The sequence below is a fragment of the Caretta caretta genome, chromosome 5, assembly GCF_965140235.1.
Source record: "Caretta caretta isolate rCarCar2 chromosome 5, rCarCar1.hap1, whole genome shotgun sequence".
Taxonomy (NCBI): Eukaryota; Metazoa; Chordata; order Testudines; family Cheloniidae; genus Caretta; species Caretta caretta.
Genome location: NC_134210.1, coordinates 99,298,401 through 99,321,746, shown reverse-complemented (window position 1 = coordinate 99,321,746; position 23,346 = coordinate 99,298,401). Strand labels below are relative to the sequence as shown.

The 23,346-nt window shown below is 39.3% G+C and overlaps 1 protein-coding gene across 2 annotated transcripts; it reads left to right on the top strand.

Moving 5' to 3' along the window:
- The first annotated feature begins 135 nt into the window (after positions 1 to 135).
- C5H9orf85 (chromosome 5 C9orf85 homolog) lies at positions 136 to 22,513 on the top strand. 2 transcript variants are annotated; one of them, XR_012668591.1, is made up of 4 exons: positions 136 to 310; positions 16,767 to 16,873; positions 18,280 to 18,342; positions 19,034 to 19,111. XR_012668591.1 is itself a non-coding variant. In XM_048849920.2 (4 exons), exons 1-4 carry the CDS (start codon positions 209 to 211, stop codon positions 19,224 to 19,226), a joined length of 516 nt encoding a protein of 171 aa, XP_048705877.2. In that variant the 5' UTR covers positions 138 to 208; the 3' UTR covers positions 19,227 to 22,513. The 2 variants fall into 2 exon arrangements, 1 of the variants encoding a protein (XP_048705877.2); XM_048849920.2 differs by having other exon boundaries at positions 138 to 310; positions 18,229 to 18,342; positions 19,034 to 22,513.
- The last annotated feature ends 833 nt before the right edge of the window (positions 22,514 to 23,346 follow it).

Below are 23,346 nucleotides of genomic sequence, written 5' to 3'. Positions count from 1 at the left end.
GAAGCACAAGAAATCCACAGGGGAGCAAATCCCAGCATACAGAGCAACCGATTGACAACGAGTCCCAGCCAATGGGAGAGCTCGATTGCCTTTGGCGCCGCAGCCAATCCGGTTACGAGGCCGGCAGTAGGGGGTGGGGCGAGAGGTTCCGGGTCAGGGGGCGGGCCAGGGAGCCACGTGCGGCAGCGGTGGCCCCAGGTGCGGGAGGATGAGTTCCCAGAGGGGGAACGTGGCCCGCTCGCGGCCCCAGAGACATCAGAACTCGCGAGTCTTCAAAAATGACAAGTATGACACAAGCGCCCAGCGCAAGGTACGGAGCGGCCGGGCCGAGGGGGAGGCGCTGCTAGGGCCCCTGCGCCGAGGGCTTCCCCCGGCAGAGCGCTGAAGCGCCTCCGTGACCCCGGGCCGTCTGCAGAGCCAGCCCCTACGGGAGCTGACGAGCGGGCCCGGCGGCGGGATGAGGCGCGCCCCGGTGTCGGGCGGGGCGGAAGTGGGGAACTTGAGCAGGGGTGCACGTGAGGTGCTGCGGCAAGCCCGTCACGTGCCCGTCCACTGGACCGTGCTGAGCAATCGTCGTTAACGTGCGATAAACAGCAGTTAAACCTCTAACCCGAGCACGGGCGATCGGGGAAGCGCTTGTTTGTGCTGGGCGGCTGGGGAGTGGGAGGGGTGCTGCTGGGAACCCCATAGCTGATAACTGTGGGTTGGGGGCCGAGGAGGTGGCGCGTTGTTTGTACAAGGGAGGTTTAGGGTTATGGGCAGCTGCCTGACAAGCTGAAATGACTAATAACTTCAACTGGCATCATTAAAAACCAGGCATGGGGCTGAACGCTCTCTCCAGCCCGCTAATAGGGGAGGGGATAGCTCCTGGTCTCCGCTTCAGCTGCTTTTGGCCTTCAGTTCTCAGCGTGTTGGCTCAGTATCAACCTGCCTAAACTGGAATGTAAAGGGGCCTTGTGTCAGCCTCGCTTACGCCAAAATGTAGGGTTTGTGTAATAATACTGTTATAGCTCAAGGTCTCAGCACTTTAGAAACATATGCCTTAATTTATTAACACCACCTCTGGAAGCTAGGTAGATATCCCCATTTTACAGATGGGAAACTTTGCCATTAGATCATTTACTTGTTTGTTACAGATGCAGACCAAAGTCTTTGAATGATTTCTGAACTTTATGAGAGGCTCTGGCCTTCTTAAGTCGCATAAAACCATGCAAGAGTCACAGGTTTGCTTAATGCTGAACTGACAAACTTCTTGTTTGGGATTTACTTTCAGTTTTAGGATTAATTCAAAACAAAAACTCATGTACACGTGTCAGAGTAATAGCCGTGTTAGTCTGTATTCGCAAAAAGAAAAGGAGTACTTGTGGCACCTTAGAGACTAACCAATTTATTTGAGCATAAGCTTTCGTGAGCTACAGCTCACTTCATCGGATGCATACATGTGTGTACATCCCTGTAACAGAACACTGAATCAAACATTCAGATGGACCCTGATCATTATAACCTGACAGTTTCACATAGCTCTAGTTCACCACCCTGCGATAAATATTTAACTACTCATAACTAATTTCATTGACATTTATATAAAAACTGTTTCCTTATGATTTTTTGTAGTTACTGGTTATATACACATGTAACATTTCAATTGTTTGTAGTAATTTTTGAGTTGTGCAGCACTGAGCACCTTAATTAGGACTGTTTATTTTGATGATGATGTTGATCTTCTAGATAATGCATGGACTGAGAATCAACAATCTGAATTCTGGTCTTGACTGTTATTAAACTTGTTTGTGCCAGTGCATCACAACCAAAATATGCTGGCTCAAAAACAAAACTGGCTACTCTAATCTCTTTCTCTAAACCAGCAGTTCTCAAACTATGGGGTGGCGCAAACTGTGTGCTGTCTTTTTTTTTTTAAAGAAAAAAACAGCTCTGGCTGTCAGCCCCAGGTGGTTGGGGCTTGTGCAGAAAGTCTGTGCACACCTGGGAGGCAGGGATAAAGGGGACAGCTAGAGCCCTGCCACCTCAGGCTCTCCTCCCTCTCCCATTCCCTCACTGGGAGGCAGCCCGGCCTCAGGTTTTCCTTCCCCGCCCCCTCAATCCCTCACCTGGAGGCAGTGTGTCTCCAGCTGTTAGCTCCTTGGGTGGCAGCAGCAGCAGAGAAATAAGGATGGCAATAGGGTGCTAAGTTTGTTGTGAAAAGTGATATTGACTCTTCACATTGCCACCCTTACTTCGATGCTGCTGCTGGCATGGCGCTGCCTTCAGAGCTGGGTGCCCAGCCAGCAGCTGCTGCTCTCTGCTCTGCCTTCAGATCTGGGTGGTGGTACGTGTGTGAGGAGAGGGGTGTAAATGACTACAGACACAAAGGGGAGGGTGGATGATCAAATAAGTTTGAGAACTACTGCTCTAAACTGAAGTTAATTAGTATAGAGTTGTAAAAAAAAAAAATCATATTACTAATTTCTGGTGGCATTAAGAACAAAGGATTTATATTTCTTGTCAATATCTCAAGCCTACTTGAATGGATTTTGGAAAGGAAATAAGAAAAGGGAGATAATTAAATTAATACAAGGTGTTAGGTATAGTAGGTTGTAGGGAAAGCTCTGCAGGCAGTACAGGTGACTTTTCTGGGGCATCCAGCAGTTCTGACGATGATTGTTAGGAGCGGGGGGGGGGGGGGGGGGTGGTGGTGTCACTGCAGGAGTTGGGTGTACATTTTCCAGTTTGTCTAGGACACCAAAAATTCTAGAGAGCTAGACCTCAAGGAGTTCTGCACTAAACACAGTTTTAGGATCATTAGGAAAATTGTATTTGAATGTATGTCAAACATCTTTTTAATGTTTTCTAAAATTAAACTATATTTTATTAAAGTGGCAGATAAGTTACCCTTGTCACCAAAATCCCATGAACAAAGACTCATTCTTTCCAAAAACTTTTTAAAAAAGAAATTGGATTCATATTCCTGACCCATGCAACCTCTGAGCTGCTCCTTATTCATGTACATTTAGCCTATTATTATAGAACATTCACATATTGCAATAATGTATAGGCTCTAGAATTGCTTAAGTCTTCTGAATAAAGCACATTTTTCAGATCTGATTAATGTTCTGTTAATCATTTCTTGCTTCACCTTCCTTTGTTTTAGTGACATAGGCCCCAATTAATTAATCTCACCTCATATGGCAGGCATTCCATACCCCTATTAATTTTTGTTGTCCTTTTCTGAACCTTTTCCAATTCCAGTATATCTTTTTTGAGATGGGGCACTCACATCTGCACACAGTATTCAAGATGTGGGCATACCATGGATTTATATAGAGGCAATATGATATTTTCTGTCTTATTATCTATCCCTTTCTTAATGATTCCCAAAATTCTGTTCACTTTTTTGACTGCTGCTGCATATTGAGTGGATATTTTCAGAGAACTTTCCACAATGACTCCAGTTCTCTTTCGTGAGTGGTAATTAATTTAGACCCCATCATTTTATATGTATGGTTGGGATAATGTTTTCCAATGTTCATTACTTTGGATTTATCAACATTGAATTTCATCTGCCATTTTGTTGCCCAGTCATCCAGTTTTGAGAGATCCTTTTGTAGCTCTTTGCAGTGCCAACTTTCTTAAGTAGTTTTGTATCTGAAAATTTTGCCACCTCACTGTTTACCCCTTTGTCCAGATCCTTTATGAATATATTGTATAGGCCTGGTTCCACTACAGACCCCTGGGAGACACCACTATTTACCTCTCTCCATACTGAAAACTATTCATTTATTCCTACCCTTTGTGTCCTGTCTTTTAACCAATTACCAGTCTTATCTCATGACAGCTTACTTTGCTTAAGGGCCTTTGGTGAGGGACCTTGTCAAAAGCTTTCTGAAAATTTAAGTATACTGATGATTCTTTTCAGAGTAGCAGCTGTGTTAGTCTGTATCCGCAAAAAGCAAAGGAGTACTTGTGGCACCTTAGAGACTAACAAATATATTTGAGCATAAGCTTTCGTGAGCTACAGCTCACTTCATCGGATGCATCCGATGATTCTTTGAGACTCATCTCCAGCGAGGTTCAGATGACAGCAAGTCTGAGATGGGAACTTCCAGCTGTTACTTTGCCAACATGTAAATTTCTCGCTCACACTCGTTTTTCCTACAGAGAATGGTCTCTTAATCAGGTGATAGTCCACTTGATTATGACGACACCGGACTGGATAACAAAAGCCTGGAATGTAAAATGAAGTAAAGAGTAAGTCAAGCAGGGACAGGATAGACCATGCTGTCCAAGGATTGGTTCCTACACAGTGACCAACCCAAACCCAAAACATGTTATGCAATGTACAGTAAATGCAATGTAACATGTAAATGTATATAAAGGAAGAGTTTTGCTGTGTAACTTTAGATGAGTGATATGCCCCACACCCACCCATATTCTTTTTCCTACTAAAGAATGGCTTCTTAATCAGGTGATAGTTCACTTGATTATGTTGACCCCTGACTGAGGTGCTGGCTAGCCTTTTGTCTCTGGGGAACTGGTTTCAAGCGGTTTTCCTAGGCTTGGAACATGTCTTATACAGTGGAATTTCATAACTTTACATACAGTGTTGCCACGCATTTTACCAGGGCAATAATATTCAGTAGATTCTGAATTTTCAGATGATACCTCATAAGGCATACTTTGTACAACATTTATCGGAGTCTTGTAAAAAAGGATGAAATTAAGGGTACGGCCTGTCACAGCAAGTAAATTGCTTGTTTGGATATTTATCCTTAGGTTAGCATGATTATTAAATAATAGTACAAATATCTAGATATTCAGGATGGGCACTCAAGAAAAATTTGAAGAAAAATAAATATTTTGGTTCTAGTTGCATTGAAGTCTACACTGACCTTTATTTTTTATGGTGCCGTCCTAATTATATAAAATGCAACCAATAACTGTCAGGAAGACCTTGAGAACTGCATCAAGCTATTTAAGGATATTTCACTGTGGGTAGAAATGAGGCAATATCAATACACCAAGTGGAGGTTGCCACTGTGTCACAATGTTCCTCTAACTTTTTACATCCATGTGTGGAATAAATTTTGTTATGTGCACCAATATGGAGGTGATGCGGGGTGGGGCCGAGGGGTTCAGAGTGTGGGAGGGGACTCAGGGCTGGGGCAGAGGGTTGTGGAGTGGGGGGTGAGGGCTCTGGAGCAGAGAATTAGGATGCGGGGCCTGAGGGTTCCGGCTGGGAGTTTGGGGTGGAGGCTACCCTGGGGATGGGGGAGAAGCACCTCTCCCCACCTGTGCAGCCCTTGATAGCCTGCTGCGCAGTTCAGAGGGAATTTAGGTGTTAAGACTATCTAATCAGATTAGATAAGCAAATATGGGACCTCACAGTTTGAGCTAAAGTGCCTAATCAGAACCCCAAATGCAACTGCTCTGCATTGTACAGTTGTGTATTTAATATTTTGAAATATAAGGTCAGAACCTTTGTGAATTGCTTTGTATTTATATTCTGGAATTAGTTTTTTTTTTTTTTCAAGATGGGATTAGGAAAAGTCTTCAACATACACAATCTTACGTGTTTTTTTTTTTTTGGATGGCCAGGTGGTTCATCTCTGGAGTTGACATTGCATCTATGCAAACAGTATTCTAGTGGTGTGGTTCCAAGGTTACAATATATGAAGCACAGAATTATGTCAGTCACACAAAATCAGACCACCTCATGCAAACATTGCTAGGACCTTTTGAAATATTGTATCTTTCCTTTAAGTGCCTTAATGCTAGCTTGATAGAGATTTTATGAGCTGAGTTAATAAGTGTACTACATGTATTTGTAGCTAGATGACTTAATATTGATGACATGAATATTACTGAGGTCACCATTTCTAGAAACACATTTGATTTTATCGGAGTTTATGTGAATGTAATGTTCATTTAATATGTACTTACAAGTTTTTCCATAAAACTTGCAGATGTTAGATAATATATTTTAGGATACGTTTGTGAAAAATAGTGCAATTGGCATTAGCCGTTTAATGCCAGTTGTCCTTGGGTAGGAAGTGTGGCAGTGGGGAATGGAATGAGAAGTAGTAAACAAGGAAAATAGAGAAATAGTGGGGGAAGTTATTGTTCTGGAGACAGCGACCCTTATCATTCACAGACCAGCAGGACGGCTGTCAGGAAAGCCAACCCGATTCCTGAAATGGCAAATGAGATGGCTGAAGGTTGAATCACTTGAGATCTGATAAGAGATTAAACAGGCAGACCCAGTTTGTCAGATTTATTTGAAAATTATTTAGATTCTATGCATCTTCTAGTAAATCTCCCCCAAATACTCAGGTATTTTCATAGGCCAGTTATTAACTAAACCTTTAGCCACTCTCAAAAAGTAACCATACCAAACCGAACTCACAGAAAACTGGTCTGTTTATTTGAGGTGTTTTAGTAGCATGAAAATCCATCATTTAAACGTTTAAAGATTCAATATTCATCTTTTCAATCAATAGGGTATTATTTTCCTACCTATAAACTCCTCTCTCTTTAGTATAATACATATATATTTTCCATTGGGTGCTAAATAAGACCCCACCCCTTCAACTGGGTATCTGCCAGTGGGACCAGAAGTTTGCCTGCATTGATCCAGTTGCAGGATCAGGACGCAAATCTTGCCTGTCATTTTATAATTGAGCTCTCAATAGATGTGATCTGATTTGGTGTCCTTTATTTTCTGTTATTAGTACCTTAAATTGACATGGGACCAGTTTACACTTGGACAAATTTCTTGAATTAATCTTGTTACTGATGTGGTGTAAGTTTATATTGCTATCAACATTTAATATCCAGGTGTGTATGAAAGGAAAGCTGCTGCTGTTTTATACTACAAAGTACTTTAGTTATGGCTAGCAAATGTACTATGAGACTCTGCCACTTATACACTACATAAATACTACAGTTCTTACTCAGAGTGTTACACATTCACATTCTTTGATTACATATTGAGAGTTTGTCACTGCTGTGCAATTTTTTGTTGTTGTGGACTGACTTTTTATCCTGAGTCTGCAGATTCTGTAGTGAAATTTTAGTGTGTATCTTTATTTATAGCTCTCATATTTTAATTATGAAGGGTAGGGCTGTTAGTTTGCCTTTTGTGAGTTTTACTAGAGGATGTTAGTTTGAAGTCATTGTTTATAGTGGCATAGGAGAGAGTGGCTTGGGAATAGGTTGTGGTCTCAGTTGTGATTATATCTACTTCTGTTCTGTATCATGGGAACCACTGCCAGATGTAAAAACAAAAGGTTAAACTGAATTTTGCATAGCAATGAGTACATTACCTTTCAGAACCCATACCTGACACGTCAAACAGCTACCTGAGATTAATGCACACTGACAATTTGTTCCTTGCTACTGCACCCAATCTCAGATCAGCATTTTGTAGTGCACTTCAAGAATGCCTGCCCCCAACAACTTTCAGTTCTACTCTTTAAGGAAGTTGCTCTTCATTCTAAAGTTTAAAAGGGTATCCCCAGAACATCTACTTGCTATAACTAATAAAATAGGGAGTGTACCCCAAAGAGGGCTATAACTTCATTGTCTCCACACTTTTTCCAAAGAGATGTGCCTGTATTAATCTACTCTTGCTCCTCCTCTTGATGTTTCTTCTCCCCTGCCCTTCATAATTTCCACATTGAGTCAATACTACTAGTGGGGGAAGGCTTTATCAAAAGATTGTTTTGTTTGGATTTGAACACACTTATGGGTGTAATCAGTCTAATCACCTCTGCCAGAGCGTTCTTTAGCTGGTGACTACTACATTGCAAATGTTTCCTGCTCTGAGAAACTGACACGGACCAGTTAGCTATACTCACAGGGACACCACAACCTGTCTTTCTGGTTCATGAATGTGTATGAAGCCATTGGGAGTTTTAGTCCATTAATAATCTTATAGGCAGCCAGTGGAGCTTGTAAAGTACCGAACAACGTTCACTCCTGCCTTTGTTGATCAATAAACATAGTACACAAATTTGAATTGCATTCAACCCCCTGTTTTAATAGAATAACTGAGTTAAACAATTGAAAATGGAAGAAGTCATTCCATGCTCACTGCTTCTGCGCATTGATGAAGGCCAGCGTGAGTCTGAGGCTTCATGGTGCAGTGGTCAGATGCCCTCAGTTGACAGCAAGGTCACAGTTCTAGCATGGCTCTAGAATGTTTTGTTTTTAGCAGTATCACTTAGGTCTTCACCTGGATTATGTTTTTAGCTAAAAAAAGTCCCCTAAATAGAAAAAACTAAAAAAATCCCCATATTGCAGTCTAGATGTGTTTAAATAATAATAAAAACTCCAAAAAACCCTGCACTTGACAATGTGGTAATTTTTGGCTGGTTAAAATTCTTAAACCTTGACTGTAAACTAGGGCTTCTGACCTTTGGTTGTAGCTGATAAAAACCCTCCATACAAACAAAAAATTGGTGTTTATCCAATAAATACTGGAAATGGTTATGTGTAGACAAGCCCTAAGATGCAAGTGATGTGTAGAGTCACAACGTGGACTACAGAGATGTGATTTCTGAAGCACACTAAATGTGTTGAATATTAGTTAGTCGCTGTAGACCCTGCTGCTGCAAAGTAGAGATTCCCAAATGCACTTCAACATAGTGCTGTTTGAAACAGCAGTAATGTTAAAGGACACAAGAGTATATTACGAAGACATTACTCAATACAGTACATAAGTTCCAAAACCCTCTGATTTTTGGGCATCTACAGAAAACTTCAAAATTGCTAAAAAAAATAACCCCCCAAAAGTGAAACTAACAAACCTCGAAAGCCAGAAGTCCTATAAATAACACATACAGTAGCTGGCAACTGCTCCCACATGTTTAGCTCTCTTGTGGTTCCACTCAACCCAGCCCTCTTACGGATTACTACATTTCACTTTGTCTGCTGCACAAACACAACAGGTTGGAATGGCATAGGAGATGCTGGCAAGGCATCAGAGGACAGGGGACAGACAGACTTACAAGCACAGGCAAGCTGCTATTCTCTTCCATTTCTGTATTGGATTTGAAATTGCCCTTTTGATTTTCAAAGCTTTGGATTGCTTCTGCCTTTCATGGACTGCAAATCCAGCTACACATCTGTGGGCTCACTTTGGTTTTATAATACAGGTCTCTTCTCTTTATTCATGTGTTTCACTATAGGTCTGGTAGGGGTTTCCACTTGCACAGCTCAGTCTGTTGAAAACGTTTTCCTGCCCCTATTCCAAACTACTTCTACTCTTTAAATCTGCTCTACTCAAAAAAAAAAAAAAAAAAAAAAAAAGTGGTATTTGTGTTTTAGGGACCCAAGGTGATAAAATTACTTTCTTGTTTAGGCATCATGCATTTATTTCCATTGTATTTTATCATAAGTTGACTAAAAATATTTGAAAATTGTTAATGGTTATTAACAGTGGACAGTTTTCCTGCGGTTTTTTTTTTTTTTAAAAGCTTTGAATGGAGTATCAAATGTCAGAGAAATCACACACGTTGAATGCCAATCTTAAATCCAAAAGAAAAAGGAATCTTCAAATATAACTAAATATTAATTATGCCAGTGAAGATGAGATAATTAGACAAATGTTAATGATACTTTAGCTATTAAGAAATTGGACTAGTTCTTCAAATTGTAGAGTGATTTGCTGCAAAACAAAATTCAATTGTATTAAATTTATATTACCCTTTATTAAAGGTTCTCATGTGTACTGTTCATTTTAAATAAAAATCACTGGTACTACTCAGTGCATGTCTTTGTGGGAGAGGACCTTAGATGGGAGCTCTGTAGTTTCATATTATTCAAGCATATGTTGCTGGAAATGCAGAAGATTGGGCATATGAGGCATAGCTTTTTTTTGTCACCTGATCTTAACTTAAGGTGAACTTTGGAGTTTCAGTGTAAAAAGGAAAAGTTAAACTATGACTAATATGGGCAGGGCTGGGCACCCACTAATGAAGTAGAGGGATGGGGGAAGAGTTTATCTTTAACCGGTACGCCTGTGTTACTTGTATAAAACTAAATGTACTTCAGAAAAGAAAAAAATATATACAATACGCTGATTGCTTTCATTGCTGTATGCCAGTTGGTTTCTGCACGAACAGAGCTAATACAGGAAACCTGCTGCCAACAGGAAATGAGCATCATTCTTTTGTTTGGTAATTATAGTGTTCAGTGCTTTATGTCTCCATTAAAATGAACTCAGGGTTTCTCATAGCTTCACAAACAGGTATTTATCCATCAATTATGAATTATTTCCAACTAGTACTTGGAAAAGTATGTGTTCTTCAGCATTATTACATACATTGCAATTCTCTTGGGTATGGCCTTTTGCATTCCAAGTACATTACACATTGCTGAGCTGATCTTTGTCATCACTCCAGTAATAAATGTTTTTTTCCAGTACCAGTCACAGCGTATTATTGGAAATTAGTGAAGTATCTGTAAGAGAGGCCGACTCCTTGTTTAAAAGTACACTGCTTAACAATAATGAGCTTCCTTCAACTCAGAAGTGTAGTGTTGTACCTCCATAACATACTAAAAATGGTTAACGATACTAAAATGCTCTGCCAAATTTTGTGTACATGCTCCAAAGCATGAAGGCACTACAGCTTCTCAATGAAACGGTTGTAAATAAAAAAAAACCATGGATTGAACAATAGTGTTTTTCCCTAATCTTCCTAGAAATGGCTGAACTCTTAGTTGAAACTTTTTCAAAACATTCTGACTTAGGCAAACACTCAGCATGGAAAACAGACTCATCGGTTTGTTTGGCAAAGTTGGAAGCATCTGAAAGCTAGGTCTTATAATGTGAAGTTTTGGGCAAACTTGACCATAAGTGGCGCTGCCTGCGCTACTAATATAATTAGTTTAGAATAAAAACCCACTATATTTTGAGACCAAGTTTTTATGTTTACTGTACTAAGGTGGAAAGTTAATCGTAGAATGAAGATAGATAAACTGCTTTTCAGAAGTTTAAAAAGCCATTGTATATAATAGATACTTAAATACAAATATATTCCATGTTAAGAAAATAAGGGTTAGTTGCAGTTCCATTAAAGAGAATGGTGAAATGGATGTTGATTTAAGTTGAGCAGGATCAGGCCTGAAAAGCTTTAGTTAATCCAAACATGACAATTAGATGAATTGCTTAGATGTGTCCATTCTCCAATCATTTTATGCTGCAGTAGTTATTTGCATAATTTTAATTAAAACCTGTAGTATTTAAGTGTTTCTCATTTGCATAGGAACAATCCCTTCTAACTCCATGATATTATTTTCAGCTGTAATGGCAGATCCTGGGGGAAAGACTGAGTTTAAGAACTGCCCTTCATGTGAGACAAATGTCTGTAAGGCTACTATACATAATACCTTTGATGCATTGATGAGGAGCATTTACTCACCAGATGTTCAGTCCGCCTGAAGTTCACCACTTGGGCCTGCGAGGATCACAAGTAACCTCCAGTCTGTGAAGATGTAAGAAACTTACAGCTTCCAGGGTGGAGTTGGAGTGGCTCCAGTCCCTTTAAGTCCTGTTTTGGAGCATGTTAAAATCCAGTTCAGAGAGGTTTTTTTTTGTTTTGAGGTGGTAGGGGGAGCATGGTCTGGGAAGCCAAGGATTTTTGGACTTGGTACAGAAAAGTTTTTCCATTTAAAAAAAAAAATAAAAAAAAATTGAAAAGTAGAGGAAGAGGCATTGCCATCACTCCAAGTCCCCTTTTAAGAAGTTTAGAGGTAGCAATTCTAGGAGGGAATCAGCACTGAAGACTTGAGTGAATAGTTAGATATCATGGTTCAAAGTTTGTGTCTGGGGCAGCCTGAGACCAAGGAAAACAATGGATTAGATTTCATGGTGACTAAAAACATTAGCTTCTTGTCTACATTTGTTTAGATTACTTTTACTGCTGGTGGAGCTACCTCAGTCCAAAACAATCACCATGTATACAAATTTCCCAAAGTAAATAAGGCCTCAGGCAAAAGGAGGAGGAGATGAAGGTAAGGGTAGGGCCTCTATGTCACATCTGTGATGTGTGGGAGAGCCAAGAATTGTACCCATCAGGAGGAGATATGAATAGTAATAAAATCGATTTTGGGTGTGGGGGAGTGCTCTCCAGTTGGTCAGTTGCAATGGAAGACTGAAGGGAAATAGCTGTCTGGGTCTTATTTCTCAACTTGTTTGCAGGACTGTGGGAAAAATTGTTACTAAAGAGGTAGGGGTTATTATAGTGTAGAATATTTGCAAAAATATTCAAAACTACTAAGTAAATTGATTGGGCTTAAAGCAGGTAGGAAGGAAGGTAAGCTTCTTGTATTCAGGTAGAATAAAAATGGCTAAGGAGGTCAGAGAACTTAGAGTTGGTATTCCTGAAAGTGTGACGATTCAGTAGATAAAATGGACATGCACTCATCCTGAGGCTTATTAAAAGATCGAACAACCTATACTAAGGAAACTACTACTTTGCACTCTTAACGAGGACATCTATCTTAAGTAGGTAGGTATGGAAGATTAAATTATGAGTGTTAGAATACACAACTTACTCTACATATTTAATATTTTAACCCCACAGGTAAGGTGACTCATTACAACTTGTGCAACCTTACTTCAGTCCCACCTTGTGCATATGCATTATGATACATGATATCTAGTTACTAGGGTTGCCAATTTTGGTTGGACATATTCCTGGAGGTTTCGTTACATGATTAATCTTTAATTAAAGATTAATCTTCAATTCCTGGAGACTCCAGGACAATCCTGGACCGTTGGCAACCATACTAGTTACAGGATACTGTTTTTTCACAGAACCCTTGCCTTGCTCAGTGTGTAGGATGGACTGTGCTTTTGGGTTGAAGCAGAATTGTGTAGTAAAGGAGGCAGTTGTCTGTAAGAACCACGTCATGGTGCAGAAGTTGAGAGAGATGAGAATGAGGTAGTGAAATGTCAGAAAAGGATAGTCTCATGCTTAAGGCAGTTAAACGTTGCCCTGGAGCACTGGATTTTATCCCTGAGTCTATCACAGAGTTCCTTTAGGATGCTTGGCAAATCATTTAAACTGAACTTTTCAGTTGGCCACAAATTGTATGTTACTCACTTTCTGGGTCACCTTGAGACATCTGGGGACAGATATACAGAAGTGGTGAGTTCTCACAATCATAGCTGGAGTCTGGCTTTGAACATATTAGAGTGCTATAAAAATGTTAAGTATGCTGGAAAAAAAAATCAGCCCATTGCCATCTTCAAATTAGACACCCCACCCCACCCCCCAAAAAAACAGTGGACTCTTGACTACTTTTGCCTTACTCTGCCTCAGTTCCCCAGCTATAAAAAGAATAATCCCAGTTACTTACCAGTGGGGTGTTGTGAAGATGAATTACTTTTTGTGATGCACTCAGCTACTATGTGGGACTGCCACAGAAAACTTCAATGAGGAAATTAAAGACTTTGTAATAAGGATAAGGTGGATGGCATACATTAAGACCTATCCAGGGGCCACACATTTTATGTGAAGGATTTAAGGGGATGGGGAGTTGAATGACTATCCATTCACTGAATGAGGCAGCAGGTCCCATGGGAAAAAAGTGTCATTTAAGGACTGGATCAAAATGCATATGCACAGGCAATCTTAATTAGGGCATTTGCTAACTTTTGAGTGCTTGACATTGTAATATTAAAATGTAGAATTTGTTGGTGGTTTGAAAGAAGAAGTATACAAAATGTTAAATTGTGTAGTCCTAGAGTAGCTATTCTGATGACAGGCACTATAGCTAATATAATGGAACTTAATAGCTACTTATTTTATATTGTGCCTATTACCAGGACAGCTACTCTAGGCCTACCTCATTTTAAAAATCATTACATGTGCATACACAGTTAGTGTTGTGAATTAACATAAATGGAGAAAAGGCCTGTATACCTTGTGACTACTGGGATGAAACCAAGAGGCTAAATTGTATAAGTCTGTCACTTATGCCCATCTTTCCATTTTATAATGGTAACATCTTGGAACATAGAGAACCTGAAGTACCCAATTTTTACTTTAAAAACCCCAAAACAAGACAACCCCAAAACCTTAAAATAGGCAGAGGACACAGGGAGATTGGGGAACAATTACTACATCTGAATTGCTTTATGAAATACTACTATTGCAAGAAATTCTTCAACATAGCATACCACTTTTTATAACCTCACGTTTTTGGCATGATATACATTTATGTGAGAGAACAGTCATTTACACGCTCTGTCTAAAGTAGGGCAGTTTTGGTGGGGCGGGGGCACACAATGGGTCTGGGGCTTCTTGGCACTATCACAGTAGAAACAACAATAGGATCCTTTTCACTCTGTTGGCGGAGGATGTGAAGAGTGAGAACTCTGCTCTAAGCTCTACTAATGCGCTCTATGAAATAGAAGCAGGTAGAAAGAAAGGAGCCCAGGCTAGAGATACTGTTCCATAGCTCCACTGGGGAGACTGCTAGTGTGCTCTTCTGTTCCATCATGAGTAGATGCTTCTGAACTGTAATATTTAGAGGTGGTTCAATAGTCAATTGACTTTGTTGCCATTATTTCCAGTTTAATATAATTGAATATAGCAATTGTCATTTAAATGGTTGCCATTGTCTCCTTTTGAAGCTGCTTACAGCAAACGTATGAAAACTATTCAAAAGCATAAGTGTTCAGTATTCTGAAAAAAACCTTAAATTTTTCATTGTTTTCTTCATATAGCTTGTAGCATTCATGGCTAATATAATTATCCACTCAAATATTTCAAACATGATATCTTACTCTTGTGTTTAGAAATAGTATTGACACTTTATTGAACATAAAAGATAAGAAAATCTGTGGTCAGTCTTTCATGGAGACTGGCTTCTATAATGAAACTGCTCATGAACAAGAAATAAGTAGCATACTTCTGTGTGATACCCATTATTCAGTCTCTCCATTTAAAAATATTAACAGATTTGATTTCTCAGTTCAGTTCTTAGTGGATTGATGTCTGTCATAAATATAAAGGGAAGGGTAAACCCCTTTGAAATCACTCCTGGCCAGGGGAAAGCTCCTCTCACCTGTAAAGGGTTAAGAAGCTAAAGGTAACCTCGCTGGCACCTGACCAAAATGACCAATGAGACGACAAGATACTTTCAAAAGCTGGGAGGAGGGAGAGAAACAAAGGGTCTGTGTCTGTCTGTATGCTGCTTTTGCCAGGGACAGAACAGGAATGGAGTCTTAGAACTTTTAGTAAGTAATCTAGCTAGGTATGTGTTAGATTATGATTTCTTTAAATGGCTGAGAAAAGAATTGTGCTGAATAGAATAACTATTTCTGTCTGTGTATCTTTTTTGTAACTTAAGGTTTTGCCTAGAGGGGTTCTCTATGTTTTTGAATCTAATTACCCTGTAAGATAGCTACTATCCTGATTTTACAGGGGGGATTTCTTTATTTCTATTTACTTCTATTTTTTATTAAAAGTCTTCTTGTAAAAAACTGAATGCTTTTTCATTGTTCTCAGATCCAAGGGTTTGGGTCTGTGGTCACCTATGCAAATTGGTGAAGCTTTTTATCCAACATTTCCCAGGAAAGGGGGGGTGCAAGTGTTGGGAGGATTGTTCATTGTTCTTAAGATCCAAGGGTCTGTAGTCACCTAGGCAAATTGGTGAGGCTTTTTACCAAACCTTGTCCAGGAAGTGGGGTGCAAGGTTTTGGGAAGTATTTTGGGGGGAAGGACGTGTCCAAACAGCTCTTCCCCAGTAACCAGTATTAGTTTGGTGGTGGTAGCGGCCAGTCCAAGGACAACGGATGTAATATTTTGTACCTTGGGGAAGTTTTGACCTAAGCTGGTAAAGATAAGCTTAGGAGGTTTTCATGCAGGTCCCCACATCTGTACCCTAGAGTTCAGAGTGGGGGAGGAACCTTGACAATGTCATTACCAGAATTAATGTCATTGACAGTCCAAGGTGAAGGAATGAATATAAAGAATGTGCCTGATTCAGTCTAAGAAAGGGGAGCTGTTTAAGGAAGCCAAGGTTTCCTATGCCCTGGATAATTACTTTCTAGGGCAACCAGTGTTGTTTCATGTGTACTGTATTCTCACCTAATTCAGTGAATAGGACAACTTTCTTTTGCAACATGTACCTATACTAAGCTTTCCCTTATCATGGAAACACTTCTCTAGTTCAACTGATTCATTCCTTCTTAAAAATGAAATTAAATGTGGAAGGAAAGCAGAAGGAACTCTTTATAGGAATGAAGTTCATAATATGGAAGACGTGTCCTCCTGATGGTATAAGATGTGGCACTTCCATTTCCTCTGTGCTTTTAGAAAAAAGTTTGAGGCTACCCACTTAATATACATTATCATTGCTAAAGCCTAATATAGTGTAAATTATAGGTATTAAACTTGTAACGGTCTTCAGTGAGCAAAGCTGGTCTCTCAAAATCCATTTCTGTACCAAACACATGCATTTTACTCTGAATGGAAGTACTCTGGCAACATTTACCTTTACTGATTTTTAGGAATGCTTGGAAGTGTTCAGTCTCTTTATTACTAACATAAGAACAGGTAAATAGATGAACTCCTTGTTCTTGCACTGCCATTAGAATACATCTTCCCCCAGTACTGTAGCTGCAGGATATCAAAAGATGATGGGTGGAATTACTTCATAAGAGGCTTTTTTTTTTTTTAAACTAAACTGATGAATAGTTGCTAATTGGTTGGTTTGTAAAAGATGACACTTCAAGCACAACTTTTTTTTTTTAGAAAATTAATGCAAAGCTTCATGATGGAGTGTGTCAGCACTGTAAGGAGGTCTTGGAGTGGCGTGTAAAATTCAGCAAATACAAACCACTATCAAAACCGAAGAAATGGTGAGTCAACAATTACTTCACAGCAAATCACTGTATACTTTGTACACCTCTTTTGGGGGGTGTATTACCATTTTTGGAAATTTCATTTTCGTGTGTAGAAGAGATATAATCCATATTGTATTGAGCTCTAAATTCAGTAGTCTGAAGTTCTAGGAAAGCTTATAATGTTTTTACTTTTTAAAAAAAAATTTTAAGTGTGTTCTCTTAAAAATGCAAACCATTGGGTGTCTTTTTTTTTTTTTAAACTACATATATAGCACCTTTCATTAAAATACCTAAACAGCCTTACGCATCATAGTGCTTGTTATCCTAATCCTCTAAATAGACAAACCTGAGGCACAGAAACATAAGTGATTGTCCCAAGATTGCAAAGTCAGTCAGGGACAGGGAAACATCTCTATTTTTCCAGTACACAAGATAAACTGGGGGGGAAAGGGGTGGAATTTTTAACCAAATGAATTTATTTTTTCAATCTTGGACCCTATCAAACCTCATTCAGTACCACCAAATGAATAGGCATCTGACCGCTATTGGACAGGGGCCTAAAGAAACCCTTTTAGGGCTTAATTCCACTTTGTTAATGCAGGCAGAACTTTTGTTTGTAATCAGGCTTTAAAATAAAGTGTTTTGTTTCATAGGAATATATTGTATAAAATACAAATGGCCTCTATGCAGGTGACAAACCGTTTTCACTAGTAGATTTTTCTAGTCATTCATGGAGATGGAAGACCATTAAATCAACTTTATTTTCAAAAATTCTCTTCAGTATCTGAGATAGAATAGATGGTTCTGGCATTTATCAGATCTTCGTTATTCTCAACATCTACAAATAAAGGCTGCCACTATTACAAACTGCTCCTTATAAATGGATGTCACTGAAGCTCTGTGAGGGTGCAGAGCTCAGCCTATGTAGATCTAATTGCAGGATCAGGCCAAAATATATAATTTTAGCTAATAGAATGCTTACTGATGTGCAGGTCACATTAAACAGATTAAAAGAAAAAGGAATGTTTTAAGAATATTTTTGGTGGAGTTGCACTGATGTGTGTTATTATGGGGGAACATTTAAGATTACAGTAACTAAATTCAGTTAAAACAAATTCTTTTGTTTTAATTTTCCAAAACTGACATTTAAAAGGTTAGAGAAATATGATAGTAGAGTCAATTAGTTAACATTTCTTTAATATTACATATGAGATTGGCATATACATAGGACTTTATTATTACGGAAAGTAGTCTTCTCCCACTTTGGGGTCTATGAAACAATTAGACTTGTTATTGGAAAGTTTTAAGAATTAATTGAACATTCCAATTTGCTAACTAGCCAATCATTCTAATATTTTCCTTCTTAATAGCGTGAAGTGCCTCCAAAAGACTGTAAAGGATTCTTACCATATTATTTGCAGATCCTGTGCTTGTGAATTAGAAGTGTGCGCTAAATGTGGAAAGAAGGAAGAAATTGTAGTTCCGTAAGTACTTCTCAGAAAGTTTGATTACATACCTGCACTAGTTGTATCTCATGCATTCTTTTAACAAAATAGGTTTGGAAATTTTCATTGTTCTGTTGTATTTCAGGGCACATTTCCTTATGTTAGTATGCACCTTAAGTAATCGGGACAGGATTCAGTAGAAGACAGCAACCTCAGTCCTACAGAAATCAGGGGTGAAACTCCCATTGTCGTTAGTGGGAATGAGATCAGACCCAATAAGACTTTATTTTAAGTTGCAAAGGGTAATTGCATATACTTTGGAACTAAGCCCTCTAAAATGGACTAAAGTTAATTACCATAAAATATGCACAAGCTAATTTACTGTTTGAATTTAATTTGTCATCTGATTATTCAGTATTACAGTAAGCAGAAAAAAGAAACCAAACAAGGGTTGATAGAGAGCATAGCAACTATGCTATTTAGTGTTTTTATTGCTCGGGCCAGCAGTTTCCCTTTACTGAGCATCATGTATTAATTTGCTGGTATGTGGCTTATGGCAAACAACAGTTGATTAGATAGATGGATAGATCTGTCGTCCCCGTGTTCCCCCCCCATAGAATGGTTTTATTTTTATTAAAACCACAAAACCAAAAGTTCCCCCTGCTCCACTCCCAGTTTAATAATTAGATCCTGAAAGTCTGTCAAATAAGACTTCTGTGTTTCCTTTTAGGCTCAGTAAAGGACCAGAGAAGACGGAGAATGAGACTACTGGAAATTGCCAAAGAACGCTCCGTAGAAGAGATGAGTCAGAGGAAAGTGATGAACTGGATTTTGATATTGACTTAGATGGCATGGATGATAAGAATCCTGACATGCTCGAGGAACATTTTAAAATTATGAAGTTTGAAAGGACAGACGTCTGAAACTGTTCCTGTAGAATCTTATATGAAAGGCTAAAGTTCTAGTCAGGAGACTGTACAACTGAAGAAAAAAGTCAAAGTGATACCTACCTAGTATTTCCACGAGGACAGTTCAGTCTGACATTTGAGTGCTTGACACACTGCTAATATAAATATTCCATTTTATATTTGAATTTTATCACAAATCTTTATGCAAGAGTGGGATTCCGCAAGAAAAAATTGTCAATTTCTGGTATACAGGGAGTTATGGAGCCTTTCCACTTCCAGGTCACTGGTTTTAAAAATCATCCTGATCGGAAATGTCTGTCATGTGGTGACTATTCTGTTGTTTGTGCAAAGTGAGTTACAGATCTCAGGCCAAAGTATTATGGACAAATGGCCCTAGCACAGGAAGGAAAGGTAAACTGTCAAAAATAGTGCTAATGAATGAGTCTAGAGACTAAGCTACTTTCTTAGTCATGTTAATATGCTCCAGAACAGGGTTCTGTGGAGTACTACCACTACTCCCACATTTGCTGCTCATCTCTTGTGCGTAAATAGAGGATCTGTATGCTGTTCGGGTACCTCTCGTAAGCAATAGTACTTCAACTGAAGTCATGTCATTAACATTTAAAATGTTAAGGGACAAGTTTGTATCTTTAGAAGATTCTCGGTGTGTAAAGACCACAGGCCTATTGTTTTTGGTTAGGGTATAGTTTCACACAACTGATTTTTCCTTTGAGCTGTATTTCTAATTCAGTTTGCGTTATGATTTGAGAAATAAATAAATAGTGTCCTCTAGTGACAGTCACATATAACTGCATTTATTTTTCAGCTGCACTATTGCCAGGTTTGAACTCTAATCTAGTTCACGCGTGTGTTTTTGTAGGAACAGCCTTTCTGAAATTAAAGCAAATCAGTTTTCTACATTATGGAGAAATAACTAACTATAAAATATGGACTAGAACATCTTAATGGGGAATGCTTAACTAAATGTATTGGACTAGAATAACCCTTTTATTACTTGAATTCAGTAGCACCTCTTGGTTGTGTGCTTTGCACCCGGAAATACTGCTGGAATTAGCAAGTGTTTCATCTGCTATGGCAATAGATTCCAAGGACAGAAGGGATAAAGTATTAACCACAATTTTTACACTAGAGAGCATTTAAGTTAACCACATATGGCTCATTATAGAATTGCCCAGTTCTAAGGGACCTTGCTCAGTGTACACAACTGACCTACCAAACAAAGTGCCATCCCAGATGCCCTGTCCGATTATAGTAGCAGTGAGCCAGAGGTTGAACTTCCTCACACCCCACTTGGAAAGTTAAGAGGTGGAGCCCAAAGCATGTGTGGTTTTTTTAGCCCAGGTAAGGCAATAAGGGCTGGCTCCCAGTAAGTGGGAACTACTACCATGGATTTTTTTTAGCCAAGCAATTGCCATAGAATCTAAATTGTAAAAGAAATTGCATGCAGGCTGCCAGGGAGCGCTGAGCATAGAAAGGGCAAAAAATGAGGAATAAAGAGCAGCAGCATTCAGAACCAACCTATTCTGTGTGGCCAACCACATTATATTGTATGGAAACATTTCCCAGCCTTGTAGAAGATTCTCTTCCCTAACTTGAAGATTCTGTTTAAACAATAGTTTAAATTTGCATTTAAACACAAGTAAGAGAGGAAGTAGTAGTATAAAGAGGGAAATGCTTTTAAAAGCTCTGAGTGCTTTGGAGACTGCATTGTCCTCCTCAGTAGGGAAGTGAGACTTACTGGATTGGATAGTAACTTCTGGCGAGCTAGTCAGTGTGGCCATGACACCTTCTGGTGGGGGGGTTGGGAGGGGGGGCAGAAATGAGAAGACAGTAAAAGCAGGTATTTTATTTGGCTCTATAAACAGAAAGTAGATAGTCCCTCCATACCTGTGCTGGAGTCAGAAGACAGGATACTGGACAGTAAAGCATATATGTGGGGTGTTGGTAAGGAGTAGGTTATTGTAGTTCTTACCCAGTTTTGATGCAGAAACTAATTGCAAAACTTGTAATTATTAAATTGGAGAAGGAGATGAGCTTTTTTGTTATACATGGAACTCCACACTGGATTCCAAAAAATGTTTTGAGGAAAGTAGGAGAATTGCATGGAAGAGGAGAAAAGTTGGGAGAGGCATAAAAAGACTTCCATGCAAGGAGAGGTTGAAAGGATTAGGGGATGATAGATATCCCAGTGCAAAAATGGCAAGGGGTTTGGAGAAGGTAAAATAGGTGCTCCTTCATAACACAAGTCTGACAGTCCCAGGCAAAATAATGGAATGGCTCATGTGGCACTGTTAAAGAAGGGTAATATAATTAATGTCAATCAACATGGGTTTGTGGGAAATAGTTCTTGTAATCTCATGCAAAAAAAAAAAGAGGATTCAAAGAAAAGCCAGGAGAATGATTAAAGGATTGGAAGATATGCTCTCTCATGAGTGAGCTCCTTGAGTCTATTTAGCTTGTCATTCCCATAACTGTTTGCTAAGGATCCCTATGAAGGTACTTATAGAGTGAACAGAATTTTGATGAAGGGTCTTCAAACTATCAGAGATAATATAGTCCAGGGGCTGGAAGTTGAAACTAGACAGACAAATTTTAGACTGGAAATAAGGTGCAGAATTTTAACAGTAAGGGTAATTAACCATTGCAGCAACTTGCAAAGGGTTGTGATGGATTCTCCATCATTCAGAATTCTTAAAATCAAGACTCCTGAAGATGCGCTTACCTGAATCATACCTATTGAACTTGAAGCAGGAAACTCCTATGGCCTGTGTTGTGCAGGAGGAGAGACTAGGCTATCATTTCTGGTGTTAAAGTCTGATACTAGCCACTCAGAATACAAGACTAGATGAATGTCTGGTCTGTTCCAGTAAGATAGTTCCTGTCTTACCTAGTATTCCTGCAAATATGCATATACTGTTTCTCGATGGTTTTATATAGATATGTACGGGGGTTTAAACTTTGTCTTGACCACAGAGGAAATACTTTGATGCTGGACAATTTTTTTTATTGCACTTTGCACAAGCACCACTGCTAACAATCACAAGACTGATTGCCTCATGCAAAAGATCACTTGGGGCCTGATCCTGAGTTGTGCTGAATTCAGGAGCCAGGCTCATTTGATGATTAGCATCAGGTTTGGATAAAGTAGTGTGAGAATTAATCATACACTCTAACTTCATAACTCCAGCAGCTGGAGTTATGAAGATGCCCTGTAGTTAATTTGTCTGCAGTAAAAAAAACACGTTTTTAAACGCAGCTACATAAAGTTGTCTTTAAAAGGATATTCTGTAGTGTGTGTGTTGCATTTGAAAATCTGGAGATCGTAATTGCATGTTTTGACATGACTAACTCCCATTTACTTTACATTCTTATAGCAGGAGAAAAAGAAATCTTAAGCATCTAGGACAGTAAAATATGAGGTATTTGCTGGGGTTAAACTTAAGAGTGCCTGTTTCAGATACATGTGAAGTATGAGCTCTTTTCTGAATTTAGTCAAGAACACTAGTGTAATAGGCAACTCCGCTGACGTGAATGGAATTACTTCTAGTGGTCTCACACTGGTATGAGCTGAATCAGGCCCTGTGGAAGAGGTTTTAAGTCAGGACTCAGTCTAGGGGATGAAGGGCTAAGACAGCTTTAAGCCACTTTGCACCCTCTGAACCTGGGCTTCTTCTAGAGCTGGAGAGACCGAGGGCCTGCCTAAATTATGCTGGGAGCGTCTAAGATACAGCAGCCTTCTTAGGCCTTCTGGATTGCAGACTGGGATGTGTGTTACACTACATAAGGAGTGTATACACTCCTTAGGTGTCCCTCTGCCACTCTGGCATGCCCCCTATACCAGGTGTATTATGGAATTCTTATGGCTGTCTTTCACAATGCACACACTAGGGGGATATTCCCTATAGTTTTTAAGGGCCCTTTATTCTGCTCTGACCCATTTACCCAGCATAAAAAGAGACCAGACTGAGTGTGAGAATCTTTCACTGAACTTCATATACATAGTGGGCGAGTAACAGAACATGAAGCTGTATCTACTGTCAGTAACCTTTTTAAAGAAAAAAAAAACAACACACAGTTTGAAAATGTGTTTCAAAGCCAAGGCACTAATACTTAC

What these genes read in the sequence shown, in the direction of transcription:
- C5H9orf85 (XM_048849920.2), top strand. Translation starts at nt 209, where the DNA reads ATGAGTTCCCAGAGGGGGAACGTGGCCCGCTCGCGGCCCCAGAGACAT. An exon ending in ACACAAGCGCCCAGCGCAAG is followed by an intron (nt 311 to 16,766) that starts GTACGGAGCGGC and finishes TTTTTTTTTTAG; the next exon opens with AAAATTAATGCAAAGCTTCA. An exon ending in CTATCAAAACCGAAGAAATG is followed by an intron (nt 16,874 to 18,228) that starts GTGAGTCAACAA and finishes CCTTCTTAATAG; the next exon opens with CGTGAAGTGCCTCCAAAAGA.